Source organism: Dendropsophus ebraccatus, chromosome 10 (assembly GCF_027789765.1).
Source record: "Dendropsophus ebraccatus isolate aDenEbr1 chromosome 10, aDenEbr1.pat, whole genome shotgun sequence".
NCBI lineage: Eukaryota > Metazoa > Chordata > Amphibia > Anura > Hylidae > Dendropsophus > Dendropsophus ebraccatus.
Genome location: NC_091463.1, coordinates 15709439 through 15732553, shown reverse-complemented (window position 1 = coordinate 15732553; position 23115 = coordinate 15709439). Strand labels below are relative to the sequence as shown.

At 44.6% G+C, this 23115-nt stretch overlaps 1 protein-coding gene across 4 annotated transcripts in view; it reads right to left on the bottom strand.

The window, feature by feature from the left end:
* Positions 1 to 23115, bottom strand: part of KCNT1 (potassium sodium-activated channel subfamily T member 1) — a 164375-nt gene that overhangs the window by 44848 nt on the left and 96412 nt on the right. For 3 of the 4 annotated variants that reach the window (XM_069985983.1, XM_069985980.1, XM_069985981.1), the window contains exons 3-8: positions 6990 to 7069; positions 3375 to 3474; positions 3044 to 3100; positions 2915 to 2963; positions 1980 to 2039; positions 707 to 781 (exon numbers count right to left, since the gene is read on the bottom strand). In XM_069985983.1, the coding sequence (XP_069842084.1) occupies positions 707 to 781; positions 1980 to 2039; positions 2915 to 2963; positions 3044 to 3100; positions 3375 to 3474; positions 6990 to 7069 (421 nt within the window). The remainder of the gene's footprint in view (positions 1 to 706; positions 782 to 1979; positions 2040 to 2914; positions 2964 to 3043; positions 3101 to 3374; positions 3475 to 6989; positions 7070 to 23115) is intronic. The other variant, XM_069985982.1, reaches the window with a different exon arrangement.

The following is a 23115-nucleotide window of genomic DNA, read 5'->3' as shown; positions in this document are numbered from 1 at the left end:
TGGGACAACTCTACAATCCGCAGCCTGTCCATGGTTAACCATTGATTTTAGTGTCTGGAGTGTAATACCACGTTTCCCCTGTCTGACAGCGGGGGGAGTGGAACTGCTGTCTGTTTCTAACGGCAACCATGAGGATTCTGAGCAGGGTGCTGTGACAGTATATTTCCCTCCCACATCTGCACCTGTCCCCCGACCTCTTGTGTAACCTTCAAGACCCACTTTGGTTGAGGGAGAGCTGGACGTCCTGTGCGGGCACAAGCAGTCAGACACACTTAAAAGGGTAATCCAAGCTTTTTAAAATTGATGTCCTATCCTCAGGTTAGATTGGCCGGGGTCCACCTCCTGACACCCCCACTCATCAGCTCTTACATGGGGCAACGCTGCAGCACATCGCACCTCTGCTACTATACGTACAGTATTAGAAGGATAAGTGCTGCTAAACAACAGAGAGGCTGCGGCATCCACAGGAGCCTCACTGTCCCTTCAAGCAGCTGATCTGACATTTACTGATCTAATATTCATGGCCTATTCCTTAGCATGGACAATCCCTTTAAATTTCCAAATAATTTTTCTATCTTCAGATGTGAGAGCAGAGCGCATCCTCCCCGAACTGTGATCGAGACGCTGAAAACATGCAGCACATCAGACAGCGCGTCGCGTCTCATCAACCCGCAGGAGAGCGTTCACACCAGAGGAAGGAACTCACTGTGATGATGAAGGGGACCGTGTTTATCATCTCCAGGATGAAGGAGATCCGGATGATCTGCTCCCAGATGTTTCCCTGTGGATTCAGCACATTCAGCCATGAATTACACAACAATAGCGCAATCACCTATAGCTGTATACTGAGGGATAGCACGCCTATTACTACTGCACGGAATATACTCTGCTGCTTTCTGTTATCAGCCAAGTCAGGCTGGGGAGAGACTATAGCGTTCTTAGGAAATACTGATAGCAGACAAGTACACAGATGTAGCAGAGCCGAGATAACGTATTTGTTTCGCCTGTAGACAGTAAACTGTAGCTCTGCTACATCTGTGTTATTTAAAGGGGTAGTTCACAAGAAAATTCTTTCAAATCAATTGGCGCCAGAATGTGCCAGAGATTTGTATTTTACTTCTATTAAAAAATCTCAAGTCTTCCAGTACTTATCTGCTGCCGTATGTCCTGCAGGAAGCGGTGTATTCTTTACAGTTTGACACAGTGCTCTCTGCTGCCACCTCTGTCCATGTCAGGAACTGTACGGGGCAGGAGAGTTTTAATGGGGATTTATTACGGCTCTGTACAATTCCTGGCATGGACAGAGGTGGCAGCAGAGAGCAGAGTCTTAGACTGGAGAGAATACATCACTTCCTGCAGGACATACAGCAGCTGATAAGTACTGGAAGACTGGAGATTTCTAAATAGAAGTAAATTACAAATCAAAATAACTTTCTGACGCCAGTTCATTTAAAATAATTTTCTTACCCGAGTTCCCCTTTAACTGCAGTTTCTGACACAGTGCCACTCATGTCTATGTGGCTGTATCTGGTACTGCAGCCAGGCCTATTCAAGTGAATGGGGCAGAGCAGTGGAGGTGCTGCAGTACCAGACTCTGCCATACAGTAGAGAGTGGCGCACTACACTCACAGGGCCCTAGACTCCATTAATCCCTCTCACCTATCTGTTCTGGTGATTTCCGTGCTCTGGTAAATTCTTTTAGACCGGCATCCCACAAGACTGGCGGCTGCACGGCATCATGTCACATGACGTGTCTCCTGTCACATGACCAGATCTTATAGACGCTCATTGTAATAACATGGGGAAATCAATGATGTAAATGACTGCTGGGACTGTCCATAGGCAGAAACATTACTATTGACCCAGCCGAGGATCAATACATCACACCCCAGCGTAAATGAGAGGTCTCAAGATGCTGCAGAACATCTTTACTATTGGTCCTTCATTATTATAGCCCCCCAGACCTCTACCAAGCTTACCTTATAGCTGAGATAGATGAGAAGCATGGTCTCCAAGAAGCTGATGATGGCCACAGTGACCTGTAGGGTGAGGAGGGGCAGGATTATTGGGGTACTGAGAAGCAGATGACGTCCTAGAACGTCCCATCACTTCTATGCTTGGTCCTGTGCGGAGAGATTACTGGAGTGTGTAGAGATGAATGGGAGCTGCAGTAATGTCCGGATCTAAGCCGTCTGCTGGTACGAGCTCCGGGAACCGACAACCGAGGCTTACACCGACAGCACATCGCTGGACGCTAATCCAGGGGGGTCAGCTGCCAAAATCCTCCAGATAATAAACCGAAGGGCGGAACACGACCCAAAGGCTTCTCATGTACTGTAAAGCTTCAGGATAGTGTAGAAGGTGCATAATATACATGGCAGATAGATAGATGAGAGAGAGAGAGAGAGAGAGAGAGAGAGAGAGAGAGAGAATATAGATACATAGATAGATAGATAGATAGATAGATGAGAGAGAGAGAGATAGATAGATAGATAGATAGATAGATAGATAGATAGATAGATAGGAGATAGATAGATAGAAGATAGATAGATAGATAGATAGATAGATAGGAGATGGATAGATAGATAGATAGATAGATAGTAGATAGATAGATAGATAGTAGATAGATAGATAGATAGATAGATAAATAGATAGATGATAGATAGGAGATAGATAGGAGATGGAGATAGATAGATAGATAGATAGATAGATAGATAGATAGATAGATAGGAGATAGATATAGGATGGGATACTCTCCCTCCCCCATATATATAGCGCCCCCTACACTATGGGCTGTGTCTGACATTGCAGAATATAAGTCCATGATAACAAATCCTTCTCCCCTAGACGGACCCTGTCAGACGAGAAGACATTACATGGATCTGATGCAATCAATAAGACTTGTCCTATTTACCTGAATGGCCCAGAGCGGCGTCCTCCTGTCCACCCAGATGATGGGATCCCTGTAAGACAATGTGACAGATGTGACTGATCCGGGCTGCGGATGGCACTAGAGCAGGGGGGTCGGGGTGCGAGGACTCACCAGTTTATACTGTGTGTATGGGCTTTAGTTGTGTAGTTTTGCTTCTCACAATTCCAGCTGCAAAAAAAGAAAGAAAAAGAGGACATTTTTAAGTGGCAGATAGAGTCCTGTATACCCAGTATAAGGCTACCCCCCTGTATACCCAGTATAAGGATACCCCCCTGTATACCCTGTGTAAAGCTGTCCCCCCGTATACCCAGTATAAGGCTACCCCTCCCATATACCCAGTATAAGACTACCCCCCTGTATACCCAATATAAGGCTACCTCCCCGTATACCCAGTATAAGGCTACCCCCCTGTATACCCAGTATAATGCCGGGGGGCACCCACCATCCGATGCCATGTGTGGGGTCATCCAGCAGCACTCGCACTATATACAAGAGGCAGGAAAGCAGCTTCAGGGAGAAATTGAAAAGACGGATTCTTAGGCCTGGAGAGAGCGAGACGTCATGTTAATAAGGAGATTTATATCCTGTAATGGCTGAGGCTACAGTAACCCATATACTCCAGTCTGCAGCAGCACTACAACAACCAGGAGGATATTTATAGAGGGCTCGTCTGCAGAAACCCAGCCCCCATGATGTGGGGTCACACCACCCGTACCCTGAGACAAGGCGGCTCAGTGCTCAAGGAGCTACTGTATGGTGCCCATAAGGACTGAGTGCCAGTCAAGCCTGAATCTGTACAGTCAGTGATGACTGGGAGTGTACAAGGGTTAGGATTCACCTACATTTTAAAGGGTACTACAGCAAAAAAAAAAAAAAATGATTGGAACTGTAATGTCTATTGTAATGTCAACATGCATTAGAATAGACATCAGAATTTGCAGGCAGCAGCGCTAGTGATATGTAACTATACCAGGACTAGGGCTTGAGCAGCCCTGCAGTTCCTATCACAGCCATTGGTGACAGTAGAGAGGCTGTGTTGCCCCTTACTGCTGCCACTCAAAGTAAAAAGTGAAAAAACAAACTTCACATTTTCTAATAAAGTTATATTACAAATGTATATAACTTTTTAAAAGAAATGTGAATATATATATATATATATATATATATATATATATATATATATATATTTTTTTTTTTTTTTTTAATGTATCGGAATACCCCTTTAAGTAAACTATATCCATTCCCTTCGCTTTTTTGTGAACATGTTTATTCTCAGCATCTTTGAATCCTCCATAAATGACTCCGTTACTCTCCCTTATGTAGTAAAATCCTGCAGCAATAAAATCCTATGGAAGTGTCCAGCACCACGGAGAGCGGCAGCTGATAGGACTGTGTAGTGTCAGTGGGATTATTATGGGGTTCATGGAGGCCCAGGCTCCTTTCTTATGGCTGAACCTGCAGGTGGTGCTGCTACCTGGCTGCAAACTTACATGACTCCTTAGGATTAGCTATACTATGGATGGGGCTCAAGTGTACAGATAGAGGCCTTACATTGTCTGAAATAAAGGGGTACTCCAGCAGAAAAAAACAACTTTCAAATAAACCAGTGTCAGAAAGCTATATCAATTAAAAAATTACTTCTATTTAGTCTTCCAGTACTCAGCTGCTGTATGTCCTGCAGCAAGTGGTGTATTATTTCCAGACTGACACAGTGCTCTCTGCTGCCACCTCTGTCCATGTCAGGAACTGTTCAGAGCAGCAGCAAATCCCCATAGAAAACTTCTCCTGCTCTGGACAGTTCCTGACATGGACAGAGGTGGCAGCAGAGAGCACTGTGTCAGACTGGAAAGAACACACCACTTCCTGCAGGACATACAGCAGCTGATATGTACTGGAATTAGGATTTTTAAATAGAACGAAATTACAAATGTGTATAACTTTCTGACACCAGTTGATTTGATAGAATTTTCTCTTTTTGCCGGAGTACCCCTTTAAAATTTCATGATGTTGTCTATTAGAGATAAGCGAACCTGGAGCATGCTCGAGTCCATCCGCACCTGATCATTCGGTATTTGATTAGCGGGGGCTGCTGAACTTGGATAAAGCTCTAAGGTTGTCTGGAAAACATGGATACAGCCAATGACTATATCCATAATTTCCACATAACCTTAGGGCTTTATCCAACTTCAGCAGCCACCACTAATCAAATGCCGAATGATCAGGTGCGGATCGACTCGAGCATGCTCCAGGTTTGCTCATCTCTATTGTCTATGTAATGATACTAAGATGGTGCTGCATGGCAGTCCCAGTATAGTCTGTGTCAGGATCAGCTGCTAGTGACCCAGAGACAAAGGTAGCCAGGTAGCTCCACTGTGACCCAGCCGGCCGCCTCCTAACAAGGGATGATGGCAGAGTCCTCCTGCAGGTGTATCTAGGTCACCTCCATGTTGTTTTAGCCCCTTGTGAAGGTTTTAATCATGCAGCCGCGCAGACAACAAGACGGAGGACAATAAAAGTGCTCTCCGCAGCTGCCTGTTCTCTATTAGAGCCATTCAGAGCGCCGGGTAATTCTCCACCGTGATACATTATTACCTTGAATTGAAGGTTAGGAAAGACGGTGAGTGAATAGCGACATTGGCGTCATAGGAGACGCGGCATGTGGGACTGACTGACTTCATAGGAGAAGGAAGAGGGGAGGGGAGGGGGGGAGTAACCTGTAATTTACCTGGAATCATCAAATCTAATGAAGAAAACAAGAGATGAAAGAAACTAATATCCATCTCCTATCTATCTATCTATCTATCTATCTATTTATCTATCTATCTATCTCCTATCTATCTATCTATCTCCTATCTATCTCCTATCTATCTATCTCCTATCTATCTCCTATCTATCTCCTATCTATCTATCTATCTCCTATGTATCTATCTATCTATCTATCTATCTATCTCCTATCTATCTCCTATCTATCTATCTCCTATCTATCTCCTATCTATCTCCTATCTATCTCCTATCTATCTATCTATCTATCTCCTATGTATCTATCTATCTATCTATCTATCTATCTATCTATCTATCTCCTATCTATCTCCTATCTATCTATCTATCTATCTATCTATCTATCTATCTATCTATCTATCTATCTATCTCCTATCTATCTATCTATCTATCTATCTATCTATCCATCTCCTATCTATCTATCTCCTATCTATCTCCTATCTATCTATCTATCTATCTATCTCCTATCTATCTATCTATCTATCTATCTATCTATCTATCTATCTATCTATCTATCTATCTCCTATCTATCTATCTCCTATCTATCTATCTCCTATCTATCTATCTATCTATCTATCTATCTATCTCCTATCTATCTATCTATCTATCTATCTATCTATCTATCTATCTATCCATTGCTAAAATTAAGGAAATATTATTGATAACATTTTTTCTGCAACCCTCTATTGTATGAAAGAACATACATTTATATAATAATTATAATACAGACTTATGATTGTTCTCTATGAAAAAATCCATGCAAAAAATTCTCTGCTAAAAAGTCTTTTAACCGGGTGAACAAGGCCTAAGAAAAAAGGAAGAACAAAATCTGTGCAGCTCCAATACACAATACTGCTGAAAGGAGGCGCCATCCTCAGGATATATATATATATATATATATATATATATATATATATATACAGCAGTATAAGGAGAAGTAGGCTATCCGTATACACTCATTGTCACTGTAGTTGTATAAAACAATAGCTAACATAATATTACTATGTAATATAATATCACAATATAATAATACTATGTAACTTATAGTGTTTGGTTACATTCAGGATGATAGTAGCCTTGCAGAAAGTTACTGCAGTACTTCATCTACACCTGTAGATGGCAGTATAACACCACAGCTTCACCCCATACAGCATGGGGCAGGCATGTAACCCATTCCAAGCTGGAGGTTACAAACAATATATTCAGGAAAACAAAAAATAACAGAAATAAATTACGTCACATTAATAATAAAAGTTTTAATATAACCAAGAAGACTAACTTGATCTTTGGTTTTTGATGAAGAAGAGCTTGAGCCTTTCCTTGAAGGTGTTTTCATTAACATAAAACTCGACTTGTACTCTGTAAGAAAGAAGAAGAGGAGGTGAGGACGCAGCGTTCGTGCAGGGGTATGGAGGGATCAGGGCGCTAATCGAGGCTTCTGGACATCCTGCTCATCACCATATGACACTTTCCCTATAACATCTGCTCCTGCCCTCCCTAACATACAGGTGTAGCAGTGCTGAGTTTGTCATTTGGTTTAAATTACTGCAATTAAAAAATAAGTCTCCCCTCGCAGACCGCAGCAGATCTCCTGAATAACCTTGTTGACAGCCGGTCACTGAATAGCACTTATGTCCTGAAATACTCTGTGCTGCACAAGCCCCTTTGCTGTCTTTTAGTTCCCAGTCTCCACCGTCTCCCCACCTCATAAACCGCCCCCATCACATGCCCCCCTGCCTGCACCAGCAATGACTACTAGACCAGTCCTCGCCTCTCCTGAAATACTCTGCGCTCCAGTCACACCATTATGCCAGATAGGATTTTCTTAAACTTTTTGCATTTTATTGGGTTTCTGCCCTTTTGTCTTCTCCAGAAAACACAAAGGGCCACATGTATCATCCGGCGGACGGATGATTTTTGGCGGAAAGTGCCGATTTGCGTATTATTTTATACGCAAATGGCCGATTTGCGAATAAAATAATCGCAAATCGGCACTTTCCGCCGAGTACGCCAGGGGGCGGAAAGGGGGCGGAAAGTAGGCGGGAAGTGGGCGGAACGGAGGGCGCGGACTCAGAGTCCGCGCGATTTATCATCCGTTCCGCCCAAATGTACGCCGAAAACCTACTCCAGTCCTCAGCTGGCGTAGGTTTTCGGCGGTGCGCACCGGCGCGCACAGGATTTATGTACAGGCAGTCCGCCTCTACATAAATCCCCGTACCGCCGGAGCTGCGGGGGCATTTTTAAGTCCGGCGTAAAAAACGCCGGACTTAATAAATGCCTCCCAAAGTAAACAGTATCTGGCAGCGTCTGACCTCTCCGGTCTGTGGACGTCACCCTGAGCAATGGGTCAGTCACTGTAATAAGATTTCAGGTTTGTGATTTCACCTGAGATCTGGAGACAGATATAAGAAAGCAGCGAGTCCCTGCAGACATGCTTATGGACTTGACTGTCCGTTATGCTGTTGCTTACTTTTAAAGAGCCTTCATACCATCTATGCGGCAAACTAAGCGTCATCTACCTAATCATCCATCTTCCAAACCATCAGTCCATCCGTCCAACCTTCTATCGTGCCGTACGACCAGGTAGCAATATACCCTAAAAAACATTTGTCTACCTAATCATTCATTCTAACCAATTATGAATCCATCCAAACAACCAAACAACCCCCAATAACCAATCCACCATCCACCCAGCCAAAAATAGAGAGAAACATATCATCATCCATCTAAGAATCCCTTCCCCCAACCATTATCTTATCTACCCATCAATACCATTACCAACTCAATCTAACATCCACCCACCCGCTCATCATTCCATCCATCCAACCAACCACCATTCCATCCATATTCCTATTTATCCATCATCCCATCTATCCATCCATCATCCCATCCAAACAACCAACCACCATTCCATCCATATTCCCATTTATCCATCATCCCATCCAACCAACCAACCATCATTCCATCAGTATTCCCATTTATCCATCATCCCATCTATCCATCATTCCATCCAACCAACCACCATTCCATCCATACTCTCATTTATGCATCATCCCATCTATCCATCCATCATCCCATCCAAACAACCAACCACCATTCCATCAGCCCATCAATCCATCTATCAGCCCATGCAACCCTCTATCCATCCATCATTCCATCCAACCAACCACCATTCCATCCATATTCCCATCAATCCATCCATCATTCTATCCAACCAACCACCATTCCATCCATTATCCATCATCCCATCCAACCCTCCATCCATCCACATGCAACCCCTATTGCAACCAAACTTCATCCCATCCAACCACCATCCCATCCAACCATCCATGCACCTAACAAACAATCATCCAAGTAGTTGTCCAATAATCCAACCACCTTATAATCAATACATTTACCAGCTCAACCCAACATGCCCCCTCCCAGCCATCCTTGGATCCCACTTCTACTAGACATTTATGGCACATCCTCTGTCTATACCATAAATGTTCCAAGTTGGAGTGACCCTTTAGGAGTCACACAGGAGAACATCTCCATAAATAGCGGAGCAGCTGTGTCCACTTCTAGACAAGGCACAAGCTTTGCTCTCCATGGACACTGTATTGTGTGTTGTGTATGGCCTCTTCCCTCTTTATTATCCTATTTTATCTTTTATGGGGACGTCTGATTGTGTTTTGCACTACTGTACAATAGGTATGGTCCATTTCCCTGTGCTAAACCCCCTAGTGGTGCCTGCAGGCAGCCAGAGATTGAAGGCTTTGTCTGACTACTGATATTTATCGCCGGGGAGTGAAGAACACAGCCATGTGCTTCTCCCAGATCTATCTAGCAGTTGGCAGACATGTGAAAACCTAAATAAAGACTTTTGAAATGTCTACTGTATGGCAAATGTTTCTTTTTTGTGTTTTTTTTCAAGTGAAGTAATGTGTTAAACTGTGTACCCTTTCAAAGCAGGGCAGGTTTTCTATAGGAAATTGCTCCTGCTCTGGACAGTTCCTGTTACAGGCAGAGGTGGCAGCAGAGAGCACTGTGTCAGCCTTGAATTATAACACCACTTCCTGCAGGACATACAGCAGCTGATAAGTACTGAAAGACTGGAGATTTTCAAATTGAACTAAATCACAGATCTGTATGACTTTGTTACACCAGTAGATTTGAAAGAATTTTTTTTTTTGCAGAGTACCCCTATAACTTCAATCTAAACTGTATGCAGCAAGCGCCCCCTAGTGGTAGCAGTCAGAATGGTAGCATATTTATATTCCGCTAGGGGTTGGAGTTTTGCTGGAGATAACTACACGGCGGGAGGGATCCTTTCAGAATTTTTTTTCAGAACCAGATAGTGAAGTTAGAGCGGCCGCAGCATCTGATGAATACTTGGTATCCGCAGTTTTTGGGGAGTAACTATACAGAAGTGATGCGGGGTGACAGGACACGTCAACATGGCGGACACATCAGGAGTCATTCACACGTATAGGAAAAGTGCTGTGGCAGCTCTGCACACAAGGGCCTGAGCTCAGCAATTCTACCACTGATCTGATCCTGGGTGACATCAATCTACAGACGCTTATAGTGATGAAGAAACGTGTCACTCCATACACAGTGCATTATAACACCTGGTCAGATTACACTGCAGTGCTATACCAGCCTACATGCCCAGTAAGGTGCCACTGAAATCAATGAGGTCTCCTTGTGCCCTGAAGTATGCAGGACCTGAATGGAGGCCTGACCTCTCCTACACCACGCCATGCTCGGTTTTTCTGACACAGAGCTCCAAACCCCCTGCGCAGAAACAGAGCCGCCTGTAGCCACCACTAGAGGGAGCTACTGCATACAGGTTATACATTGAACTTATATAGTAATATACTGCATGTCATTAAATGCTGGGAGTTGTAGTTTTGCAACAGCTAGAGCCTTAAAACAACCTGATGATGGGAAGAGGAGAGTCACTTTAAGGCTGCGGTTTTCCTCATTATCTTCATTATAGGGAAATACTAACAATATAGTGGTATCCCTGCAAACAGCAGCACTGATCTCAGCTTCCCGGACTCCTGAGAAGTACGACACTTATACTGTACTCTCATATGGACTTACATATTCCCCATCTTTGATCACAATCACTCCGCTGGCATTATTCCATAGAAATCCAAACGTAAAAAAAAAAAAAAAAAAAAAAAGTTTTTTCTTGTCCAGCACTCCAGCAGATTATGAAACTCCCGAGCAGGCGAGCGCTCTCTGGGGTCAGATACCCGAGGAGAATTTCCTTGTTTACGTCCAGCGCCAGCAGCTGAGGGATATCATATGAGGCATATGGTGGCGGCATCAATATCACTCAGCATGAGGGGCACAGCCAGTCACATGGTATTCTGCAGCTCCGGATCTTAAAGTGATGGCAGCCCTCTAACTTCATGTCATTATGTACCAGTTTGTAGCCTGATACAAAGTCCCAAATCCTCTGCATTAAAGTTAATGCTGACATTGTGACTGGTGAAAGGATACTGCATACTCTTCATACAATACATGGACCTCAGTAATAGAAGAGTATGCAGTAATGTGCCCCCTAGTGGTGGCAGCAAGCAGACAGATTTCTGTCATTCTTCTATATCCCAACCCTCAAATCATACTCTGAGTCCTGGGAGATGAGCTACAGGAGGCCGTTTAGCTGCAGAAAAGACATGGATCAGTCCCCCCAACTTGTGGACCTCCAGCTGTTGCAAAACTACAATTCCCATCATGCCCTGACAGTCTGAGGCTGGTCCTACACATCGGCAGGTTTGGCCTCTACATGTCTAGTGTCTGGCTAATGTGTAGGGGGCCTTCCAGGTCTTCCCTGATGATCAATGTCAAAGGAGAGAAGGAGCAGACATCAGGGTTTCAACTGTCTGATCCTTCTGTTCTTGGAGAGATAAGTAAAAGTCCTGCAATTATTTAGAAAACGGATGACATTCCCAAAAATTGTAGTTTTCTAACATATCAAAGAATAACTAAACAAGGAACCTTCCTCTTAAAGGGTCTGCACAGTATTAGAAAAAAAATGGCTGTTTTATCCCATTGTTTAGGGTTTTTGCCACTCAGGGCCACTTACTTCTGTACAGTTTCTCATACTACTAGTGGACAGGTGTAACACGATGCTTAGAAGAAATCTGCCATATTTTGCCCTTGTACATCCCTTTAAGGCTCCTTGACACTGATCGGAATAAGGGAGATTAGACCTAATAGGCACCAATTGAACAACGTGGTCCTGGCAACAAAAATATATATATAAAATTGCTGCTGAAATTTGCAGCATTCGGCTTTGATCCTCCCGGGAGAGATTACAGCAAAATGTTTCCTGTAACTAGAATACAAACAGATCAATACGTAGTGTCACAGTGAGATAATACACGCCGTTGTCTCATCATACCAGCAGATGGGAGACCAGGGCGCCAATTTCAATGGCGAGTCAGACGATCTGTCAAGCATCAGAGATTCTCCCCCAGCTAACTAGAAAACTCATAAACCTGATATATTCCGATTAATGTTTCAGAGGAAAATGGACCAACGTAGAGGAATAAGCCAATGGCGGACCACAGATATAGCCCCCTGCTGTATGGCCCATCTGGCACATCTTACAGTACAGCTCAACATCTGCAACAAGAGGCTGAACAGCGGTGATAGATGGCCATGGTATTCATTAAGCGTCTGCCCAGATTGTATATGTGGTTCATAAAACTACCCAGGCATTGATGGAAGGAGAACATAACTCTTTAGGTGGCAAATACTTTCCATTTTATTTAAACTCTTTCATTGGTTGGAGCAAAGTGGATTCCCAAGAAATAAGTACTACTCATTGGACTGCAATGCTTACTGCTGGAAATGAAGGCTTGGCAGCCACAGCATCTCTAGTCCCGGCCTAAAGCCTGGGAAGGCCCTCAGACAGATATGAGATGTGAGAGACTGCTCCTCACAGTCTCTCTTTTAAAAAAAAATCCGGAATGGACTAAAAAGCGTTACCCAGGATATTATTCAGACTCCATAAGAGGTGTTACACTCAAAGTGATCCTTGGCTTTAGGCCTTACTCTGGAAAGAATGAGATCGGATCCTCTCCCTCACTCGAAGGCAGACTCCTATACACCAACTGTTTATTCCAATTGACTAGAATGTTTCAATGTAAAAATAAAAGAGAGCCTATATGAAGTGCATGAGCTTCCTCTCACTCACAGTCAAGAACAAGGTTTAAAAGTATACCAATGGTACAATGGTACACAATACCATATGAAAAACAGATATCCCACAGTGCAAATTAACATACACCACCACAACCAATAAGTCCCAAATGGCACACAGTGGGACACTGCATACTCCCCTTCTAAAACAAGACAGCTCACATAAAATGAGATGTAAGGAAGATAATGTCCGTGCATGGACTTCATTTCACTCACAGCGAAGAATGGACTATAACAGTATAAAAATAGTATAAAATATCATAAAAATACAGTGCAAATGTACATAAGACCAAAGTAGTGTAACTCACCACCCTAACCAAAAAGTCCCAGAGACATGCTGTGAGATGTTGAAAATGCCCATATTTAAATGAATCAGGTTGTAATTTATATTTCTCAAGTGACTACGGATAAGAATGTTATAAAGCTGTGGCTGGCAATGTTGTGGTGGAAAAGGGACTATGGCTGACAATGTTATGGAGGAAAATACTATGGCTAGCCTTGTTGCTGGGGAAGTGAATATACCTGGCAGTATATACCTGGGACAATATGTGGCAGTGTTATGGGGATAGGACTATATGTTGCAGTGTTATGGGGATGGGACTATATGTGGCAGTGTTATGGGGATGGGACTATATGTGGCAGTGTTATGGGGATGGGACTATATGTGGGAGTGTAATGGGGATGGTACTACTACAGATGGCAGTGTTATGGGGATGAGACTATATGTGGCAGTGTTATGGGGATGGGACTATATGTTGCAGTGTTATGGGGATGGGACTATATGTGGCAGTGTAATGGGGATGGGACTACTACAGATGGCAGTGTTATGGGGATGAGACTATATGTGGCAGTGTTATGGGGATGGGACTATATGTTGCAGTGTTATGGGGATGGCACTATATGTGGCAGTGTAATGGGGATGGGACTACTACAGATGGCAGTGTTATGGGGATGAGACTATATGTGGCAGTGTTATGGGGATGGCACTATATGTGGCACTGTAATGAGAATGGCACTATATGTGGCGGTGTTATGGGGATGGCACTATATGTGGCTGTATTATGGGAGTTGAGGCTATTGCAAGCAGTGTTATAGGGGAATGACTATGGATGGCAATGTTATGGGGATGGGACTATATGTGGCTGTGTAATGGGGATGGCACTATATGTGGCAGTGTAATGGGGATGGCACTATATGTGGCTGTATTATGGTGGTTGAGGCTATTTCTAGCAGTGTAGGGGAATGCCTACGGATGGCACTGTAAGGCTATAGTTGACGGTATTATAAGAAAATGGGACTAATGCTCGACAATTGTTGGCAATATTATGAAGGGAATTACGCAGAGTGCCTGTATGTGCCCCTGTATGCATGAACGCCCCCTTCCCTTTAGGGGAGCCTTCTGTTTATTGCTAGAAGAGGCAGATTTCCTCAGCTGCTTGCTGACTTCTCCAGTAGGTGGACCCATCTGAAGTTTATTTGTAAATTGCTTGATATTACTAATATGTGGTTATTTTCCCCTGGGAGGTCTAGGAAGAACGCGCCAGGAACACGTCAGGTATATTGTAATTTCTTACACTGGAAGCAGCGAACTAGAAGGTGATCAAGATTTGGCGGCATTACAGATAATGGTTGCCGAGAAACAAGAACAGAAAGATTAATAAGGGCGATTTATAGGAAAAGGGACACCAGCATGTCGTGAGTGATTCTGTGGAGAAGCTAAACGCTTCCAGTTACTCCTCCTGCCCACCATACTTGGATACTCTTGAAGCAGTGGCCCTTTAAATCTCTATGTGATCCTGACACATCCAGGATGAGTTTCCCAACATTGAAGGTTACTGTTCAGCGACTGAGGCAGAGATCTTGAAGTTATTTGCCCAAAGAATATTATGCATCTCTCTTTATACGCTCCTTCCACCCCCTCCTTCTACTTTATAATCCTCTCCCCAATCATAACTAATTCTGCCTGATTGTAATGAGTAATAATGACAAAGGAGACCAGGAAAATCCCTTAATTGGTGAAATTCTTAGCGGAACAACATTTACAGGAATTCTAATTAATCCGGCCTGAGGTCTTGGTGACTTCTGTACAGCCCCGAGAAAGGAATCAATGGTTAAATGAAGCGAGATATTGGCCGTCTATTGTACACATGTTTATATACCTGGATGTATCAGCAGAAATAAGAACCTGAGGGCATTTATTATGTAACTATCAAACACCGCTAAATAACACCACCATATACTACTGGAGAATACCACCATATACAACTACATTACCACCATCATATACTAATAGAGAATACCACCATATACGACTAAAATAACACCGTCATATATTACTAAATAACCCCACCATATACTACTAGAGAATAAAACCATATACAACTAAATTATCACCGCCATATACTACTAGAGAATACCATCATATACTACTAGATAATAAAACCATATACAACTAAATTACCACTGCCATATACTACTATAGAATACCAGCACATACAACTAAATTACCACCGTCATATACTAATAAATAACACCACCATATACTACTATAGAATAAAACCATATACAACAAAATTACCACCATATACTACTAAAATAATTCCCTCATATCGTGCTTAAATAAAGCCACCTTCTACTACTAAAATAATACTACCATCTCCGACAAAAATAAGAGCAACATATACTAATAAAATAATACCCCCATATACTACTAAATAATACACCATATACTACTAAAATACTACCATCTCCTACCAAAATAATACTGCAAACATTTGCAAATAACGGCATTTCTTGTCATATAAAAAATGTTGTGTAAACATAGACTAACAGTGAAGGATGACAACAGTAGACTGAGAAGACAACAGTTGAAGCTCACAGCTCAGCCCCCCCCCCCCCACCCCAACATGTCAAAAGTTTTGATCAGACATAGTCTGGGTGCTTAATGCCACATAGTGCTTGAATACTACCAAACTGTACCTAAATAGTAACTCTACAAAATGCTTAAATAATACCACCACACACTGCTGAAATAATACCATCACACAGTGCTGATACTATGCCCCCACACAGAGCTGAAATAATACCACTGCACAGTGCGGAAAAAATACCATCATACAGTGCTGAAATATTACCACCACAGAGTGCTGAAATAATACCACCACAGAGTGCAGAAATAATACCACCGCACAGTGCCGATATAATGCCACCACACAGTGCTAAAATTATACCACCGCACAGTGCAGAAATAATATCACTATACAGTGCTGAAATAATACCACCACAGAGTGCTGAAATAATACCACAACAGAATGCTGAAATAATACCACAACAGAGTGAGGAAATAATACCACCGTACAGTGCAGAAATAATACCACCACACAGTGCCGATATAATGCCACCACACAGTGCTGAAATTATACCACCGCACAGTGCGGAAATAATATCACTATACAGTGCTGAAATACTACCACCACAGAGTGCTGAAATAATACCACAACAGAATGCTGAAATAATACCACAACAGAGTGAGGAAATAATACCACCGTACAGTGCAGAAATAATACCACCACACAGTGCCGATATAATGCCACCACACAGTGCTGAAATTATACCACCGCACAGTGCGGAAATAATATCACTATACAGTGCAGAAATAATACCACCACAAAGTGCTGAAATAATACCACCACAAAGTGCTGAAATAATACCACCACACAGTGCAGAAATAATACCACCGCACAGTGCTGATGTAATGCCACCACACAGTGCAGAAATAATACCACCACAGAGTGCTGAAATAATACCACCACAGAGTGCTGAAATAATACCACCACACAGTGCAGAAATAATACCATCACACAGTGCAGAAATAATACCACCACAGAGTGCTGAAATAATACCAACACAGAGTGCAGAAATAATACCACCACCACAGAGTGCTGAAATAATACCACCACACAGTGCAGAAATAATACCACCACAGAGTGCTGAAATAATACCACCACACAGTGCAGAAATAATACCACCGCAGAGTGCTGATGTAATGCCACCACACAGTGCAGAAATAATACCACCACAGAGTGCTGAAATAATACCACCACAGAGTGCTGAAATAATACCACCGCACAGTGCGGAAATAATACCACCACACAGTGCAGAAATAATACCACTATACAGTGCTGAAATAATACCACCACAGAGTGCGGAAATAATACCACTATACAGTGCTGAAATAATATAACTATACCATAATTTTTGTGGCCCTCTTTGAAGCCAATTCTGGGAAAGGATCCAGAATATTGGAAGGACGTGTATTACTTCCTGCAGGATACAGTCTTTGGTTAAAAAAAACTGCCACCAAAATTGCAAGTGTGAATAAAACCCCAGAGAGCGCGGATATGAGGCCCTGTATGTTGCGATCTCATTGTCTATGCCTGCTCTTTATTTTGAAGGTTTGTGCGCCTTTATTTTGTGCAAGCGAACGTGAAATTATACGCCGGCGCTTATTTGCATTAATGCTAATGAGACGCAGCTGAGACAAATCAGGAACAATTGTCTCTATACGAGGCGCGCATGATGGGAAGGGAACAACAAGACCCCACAGCCCGGCATGTAATACTTCTCCCCACCCTGCAGGTTATTTTTATAATGCAGGTATCTGGCCGTACAGAACAGAAAGGGGAAGCAAAGAGCAATATCCCTGTGTAAGGGTCCCCTATAGGTACAGCATGGAGGACCCAGCATAGCCAGGCACTACAGGGATAGCATGGAGGACCCAGCATAGCCAGGCACTACAGGGATAGCATGGAGGACCCAGCATAGCCAGGCACTACAGGGATAGCATGGAGGACCCAGCATAGCCAGGCACTACAGGGACAGTATGGAGGACCCAGCATAGCCAGGCACTACAGGGACAGTATGGAGGACCCAGCATAGCCAGGCACTACAGGGACAGTATGGAGGACCCAGCATAGCCAGGCACTACAGGGACAGTATGGAGGACCCAGCATAGCCAGGCACTACAGGGACAGTATGGAGGACCCAGCATAGCCAGGCACTACAGGGATAGCATGGAGGACCCAGCATAGCCAGGCACTACAGGGACAGCATGGAGGACCCAGCATAGCCAGGCACTACAGGGATAGCATGGAGGACCCAGCATAGCCAGGCACTACAAGGACAGTATGGAGGACCCAGCATAGCCAGGCAATACAGGGATAGCATGGAGGACCCAGCATAGCCAGGCACTACAAGGACAGTATGGAGGACCCAGCATAGCCAGGCACTACAGGGATAGCATGGAGGACCCAGCATAGCCAGGCACTACAGGGATAGCATGGAGGACCCAGCATAGCCAGGCACTACAGGGTCAGTAAGGAGGACCCAGCATAGCCAGGAACTACAGGGACAGTATGGAGGACCCAGCATAACCAGGCACTACAGGGACAGTATGGAGGACCCAGCATAGCCAGGCACTACAGGGACAGTATGGAGGACCCAGCATAGCCAGGCACTACAGGGTCAGTATGGAGGACCCAGCATAGCCAGGCACTACAGGGACAGTATGGAGGACCCAGCATAGCCAGGCACTACAGGGATAGCATGGAGGACCCAGCATAGCCAGGCACTACAGGGATAGCATGGAGGACCCAGCATAGCCAGGCACTACAGGGATAGCATGGAGGACCCAGCATAGCCAGGCACTACAGGGACAGTATGGAGGACCCAGCATAGCCAGGCACTACAGGGAGAGTATGGAGGACCCAGCATAGCCAGGCACTACAGGGATAGCATGGAGGACCCAGCATAGCCAGGCACTACAGGGACAGTATGGAGGACCCAGCATAGCCAGGCACTACAGGGAGAGCATGGAGGACCCAGCATAGCCAGGCACTACAGGGATAGCATGGAGGACCCAGCATAGCCAGGCACTACAGGGACAGTATGGAGGACACAGCATAGCCAGGCACTACAGGGACAGTATGGAGGACCCAGCATAGCCAGGCACTACAGGGATAGCATGGAGGACCCAGCATAGCCAGGCACTACATGGAGAGTATGGAGGACCCAGCATAGCCAGGCACTACAGGGTCAGTATGGAGGACCCAGCATAGCCAGGCACTACATGGAGAGTATGGAGGACCCAGCATAGCCAGGCACTACAGGGACAGTATGGAGGACCCAGCATAGCCAGGCACTACAGGGATAGCATGGAGGACCCAGCATAGCCAGGCACTACAGGGATAGCATGGAGGACCCAGCATAGCCAGGCACTACAGGGATAGCATGGAGGACCCAGCATAGCCAGGCACTACAGGGACAGTATGGAGGACCCAGCATAGCCAGGCACTACAGGGACAGTATGGAGGACCCAGCATAACCAGGCACTACAGGGAGAGTATGGAGGACCCGGCATAGCCAGGCACTACAGGGATAGCATGGAGGACCCAGCATAGCCAGGCACTACAGGGATAGCATGGAGGACCCAGCATAGCCAGGAACTACAGGGACAGTATGGAGGACCCAGCATAACCAGCCACTACAGGGAGAGTATGGAGGACCCGGCATAGCCAGGCACTACAGGGATAGCATGGAGGACCCAGCATAGCCAGGCACTACAGGGATAGCATGGAGGACCCAGCATAGCCAGGCACTACAGGGACAGTATGGAGGACCCAGCATAGCCAGGCACTACAGGGATAGCATGGAGGACCCAGCATAGCCAGGCACTACATGGAGAGTATGGAGGACCCAGCATAGCCAGGCACTACAGGGTCAGTATGGAGGACCCAGCATAGCCAGGCACTACATGGAGAGTATGGAGGACCCAGCATAGCCAGGCACTACAGGGACAGTATGGAGGACCCAGCATAGCCAGGCACTACAGGGATAGCATGGAGGACCCAGCATAGCCAGGCACTACAGGGAGAGTATGGAGGACCCAGCATAGCCAGGCACTACAGGGATAGCATGGAGGACCCAGCATAGCCAGGCACTACAGGGACAGTATGGAGGACCCAGCATAGCCAGGCACTACAGGGACAGTATGGAGGACCCAGCATAACCAGGCACTACAGGGAGAGTATGGAGGACCCGGCATAGCCAGGCACTACAGGGATAGCATGGAGGACCCAGCATAGCCAGGCACTACAGGGATAGCATGGAGGACCCAGCATAGCCAGGAACTACAGGGACAGTATGGAGGACCCAGCATAACCAGGCACTACAGGGAGAGTATGGAGGACCCGGCATAGCCAGGCACTACAGGGATAGCATGGAGGACCCAGCATAGCCAGGCACTACAGGGATAGCATGGAGGACCCAGCATAGCCAGGCACTACAGGGACAGTATGGAGGACCCAGCATAGCCATGCACTACAGGGATAGCATGGAGGACCCGGCATAGCCAGGCACTACAGGGATAGCATGGAGGACCCAGCATAGCCAGGCACTACAGGGATAGCATGGAGGACCCAGCATAGCCAGGCACTACAGGGACAGTATGGAGGACCCAGCATAGCCAGGCACTACAGGGAGAGTATGGAGGACCCAGCATAGCCAGGCACTACAGGGACAGTATGGAGGACCCAGCATAGCCAGGCACTACAGGGATAGTATGGAGGACCCAGCATAGCCAGGCACTACAGGGTCAGTATGGAGGACCCAGCATAGCCAGGCACTACAGGGAGAGTATGGAGGACCCAGCATAGCCAGGCACTACAGGGACAGTATGGAGGACCCAGCATAGCCAGGCACTACAGGGATAGTATGGAGGACCCAGCATAGCCAGGCACTACAGGGACAGTATGGAGGACCCAGCATAGCCAGGCACTACAGGGTCAGTATGGAGGACCCAGCATAGCCAGGCACTACAGGGACAGTATGGAGGACCCAGCATAGCCAGGCACTACAGGGAGAGTATGGAGGACCCAGCATAGCCAGGCACTACAGGGAGAGTATGGAGGACCCAGCATAGCCAGGCACTACAGGGACAGTATGGAGGACCCAGCATAGCCAGGCACTTCAGGGACAGTATGGAGGACCCAGCATAGCCAGGCACTACAGGGACAGTATGGAGGACCCAGCATAGCCAGGCACTACAGGGACAGTATGGAGGACCCAGCATAGCCAGGCACTACAGGGACAGTATGGAGGACCCAGCATAGCCAGGCACTTCAGGGACAGTATGGAGGACCCAGCATAGCCAGGCACTACAGGGACAGTATGGAGGACCCAGCATAGCCAGGCACTACAGGGACAGTATGGAGGACCCAGCATAGCCAGGCACTACAGGGACAGTATGGAGGACCCAGCATAGCCAGGCATTACAGGTACAGCCCATAAAAGGGGTGAAGAGTGTAACACTTCCTCTCTCCTGTGATGGCGCCGTAGGGAAACTGAACACTTCCTGCAGACTTTACCTTACATACTGTAGCTGATCACTGAATTTGTTCCCCACCCCGCACAAAAATTCAAATAAGTATATTTAATTTATTCACTAAAAAAGGCCCTTAGGCCAATAGGTTCTCCTATAAATGCTCATTCCTGACAATCAAACCGTGTAATGTGATCAGTGCCGGGTCAGGGGGTTCAAATCCCACCATGGACAACATCTGCAGGGGGTCTGTATGTCTCCCTGTGTCCTCAGTTTCCTTCCACATTCCAAAACATACAGATAGGTGAACTTGTAATGTAATACTACCCTCTATAATGTAATACTACCCTCTATAATGTAATACTACCCTCTATGATGTAACACTACCCTCTATGGTGTAATACTACCCTCTATAATAAAATACTACCCTCTATAATGTAATACTACCCTCTATGATGTAACACTACCCTCTATTATGTAATACTACCCTCTATAATGTAATACTACCCTCTATGGTGTAATACTACCCTCTATAATGTAATACTACCCTCTATGGTGTAATACTACCCTCTATAATGTAATACTACCCTCTATGATGTAATACTACCCTCTATAATGTAATACTACCCTCTATGGTGTAATACTACCCTCTATAATGTAATACTACCCTCTATGGTGTAATACTACCCTCTATAATGTAATACTATCCTCTATAATGTAATACTAACCTCTATGGTGTAATACTACCTTCTATAATGTAATAATACCCTCTATGATGTAACACTACCCTCTATAATAAAATACTACCCTCTATAATGTAATACTACCCTCTATGATGTAATAATACCCTCTATGATGTAATACTAACCTCTATGATGTAACACTACCCTCTATGGTGTAATACTACCCTCTATAATGTAACACTACCCTCTATGATGTAACACTACCCTCTATAATGTAATACTACCCTCTATAATGTAATACTACCCTCTATGATGTAATACTACCCTCTATGATGTAACACTACCCTCTATGGTGTAATACTACCCTTTATGGTGTAATACTACCCTCTATAATGTAATACTACCCTCTATGATGTAATACTACCCTCTATGATGTAATACTACCCTCTATGATGTAATAATACCCTCTATGATGTAATACTAACCTCTATGATGTAACACTACCCTCTATGGTGTAATACTACCCTCTATAATGTAATACTACCCTCTATGATGTAATACTACCCTCTATGATGTAATACTACCCTCTATAATGTAATACTACCCTCTATAATGTAATACTACCCTCTATAATGTAATACTACCCTCTATGATGTAATACTACCCTCCATAATGTAATACTACCCTCTATAATGTAATACTACCCTCTATGATGTAATACTACCTTCTATAATGTAATACTACCCTCTATGGTGTAATACTACCCTCTATAATGTAACACTACCCTCTATAATGTAATACTACCCTCTATGGTGTAATATTACCCTCCATAATGTAATACTACCCTCCATAATGTAATACTACCCTCTATAATGTAATACTACCCTCTATGGTGTAATACTACCCTCTATGATGTAAAACTACCCTCTATAATGTAGTACTACCCTCTATAATGTAATACTAACCTCTATGATGTAACACTACCCTCTATGGTGTAATACTACCCTCCATAATGTGATACTACCCTCTATGGTGTAATACTACCCTCTATGATGTAATACTACCCTCTATAATGTAATACTACCCTCTATGGTGTAATACTACCCTCTATGGTGTAATACTACCCTCCATAATGTAATACT